Raw genomic sequence first — 1,712 nt, forward strand, 5'->3', positions numbered from 1 at the left:
ATCATCATCATCATCATTTAACGTCCACCTTTCATGCTGGCATGGGTTGGACGGTTTGACAGGAGTTGGCGAGGCAAGAGCCTGCACCATGCTTCTGTGTTTGTTTTGGTATGGTTTTTACAGCTGAATGCCCTTCCAAATGCCAATTACTTCACAGTGTGTACTGGGTGCTTTTTAAGTGGGACTTGCACTGACAGGGTCACCAAGTAACTTCGCAAGACAAGGAATCTAGACGTATATATAGGTATTTTTTTATTCTTTTATTTGTTTCAGTCATTTGACTGCGGCCATGCTGGAGCACCGCCTTTAGTCGAGCAAATCGACCCCGGGACTTATTCTTTGTAAGCCTAGTACTTATTCTATCGGTCTCTTTTGCCAAACCGCTAAGTGACGGGGACATAAACACACCAGCATCGGTTGTCAAGCAATGCTAGGGGGACAAACACAGACACACAAACACAGACACAAACACACACACATACATATATATATATATATATATATACGACGGGCTTCTTTCAGTTTCCATCTACCAAATCCATTCACAAGGCTTTGGTCGACCCGAGGCTATAGTAGAAGACACTTGCCCGAGGTGCCACGCAGTGGGACTGAACCCGGAACCATGTGGTTGGTATGCAAGCTACTTACCACACAGCCACTCCTGCGCCTATATATATATATATATATATATATATATATATATTATATAAACACAAACGCAGGAGAATCAGATATGGAACTATGTGATTTTGGGTTCAATTCCATAGCACAGTTCATGCAACAATCTAAAGGTTGCCACATTTATTAGCTGCTTATTTCTCCAGCATAAAAATAATAAAAATTCATTTTTACTGTTTTACATCCACATTTCCATGGATGAAAAGGTTTTCTTTTGACCAAAATTTATTTTAACCACTCAGACATTGAAGAAAGTAGTGTTAAGAGTCTTGTTTAGGATCACAAAATGTAGTCATTATGTTCAGTGACCTAACTTCACCACCAATGAACATCTTATAATCCTTTGCACTATAGGCACAAGATCTGAAATTTTGAGAGGACAGGGGAGCTAGTTGATTTCATCAACCCTAGTACTTGATTGAGACTTAATTTATCAATCCCCAAAAGAAGAAAGGCAAAATTGACATTAGTGGAATTTGAACTCAGAATAAAAAGCCAGAAGGAATGAGGTTAAGCACTTTGTCTAGAGCAGTAATGGATTCTATCAACTCAATCATATAATCCTTTCTACTACAGGTGCAAGGGCTAAAATTTTGAGTTATGGTGGGGTTGGCTCGTCGATTACATCAACCCCAGTGCATGACTGGTATTTAACTCATTGACCCTGAAAAGATGAAAGGCACAATCAACCTTAGTGGACTTTGAACTCAGACTGCAAAGCTGAAGGAAATGGTGCTAAGCCTTTTATCCAGAGCAGTCACGATTCTACCAGCTCTATCAAAAAATCATTATCATCATCATCGTCGTTTAACGTCCGCTTTCCATGCTAGCATGGGTTGGACGATTTGACTGAGGACTGGTGGACCAGGAGGCGACTACAGGCTCCAATCTGATTTGGCAGAGTTTCTACAGCCGGATGCCCTTCCTAACGCCAACCACTCCGAGAGAAAGTAGGTTCAAAAAACAATACTTAGATACAATTATATAAAAAAATTAAGAAAAAAAAAAACATAGACTTACCTTTTTGTCGGGGC

At 40.1% G+C, this 1,712-nt stretch overlaps 1 protein-coding gene across 1 annotated transcript in view; it reads right to left on the reverse strand.

Annotated features, from left to right (window-relative positions):
• The window catches only part of LOC106880306 (protein SDA1 homolog), a 65,329-nt gene that overhangs the window by 33,531 nt on the left and 30,086 nt on the right, over nucleotides 1-1,712 (reverse strand). Inside the window, exon 8 of the mRNA XM_014930185.2 lies at nucleotides 1,699-1,711. Within this exon, the coding sequence (XP_014785671.1) occupies nucleotides 1,699-1,711 (13 nt within the window). The remainder of the gene's footprint in view (nucleotides 1-1,698; nucleotide 1,712) is intronic.

This window comes from Octopus bimaculoides, chromosome 13, assembly GCF_001194135.2.
Source record: "Octopus bimaculoides isolate UCB-OBI-ISO-001 chromosome 13, ASM119413v2, whole genome shotgun sequence".
Taxonomy (NCBI): domain Eukaryota; kingdom Metazoa; phylum Mollusca; class Cephalopoda; order Octopoda; family Octopodidae; genus Octopus; species Octopus bimaculoides.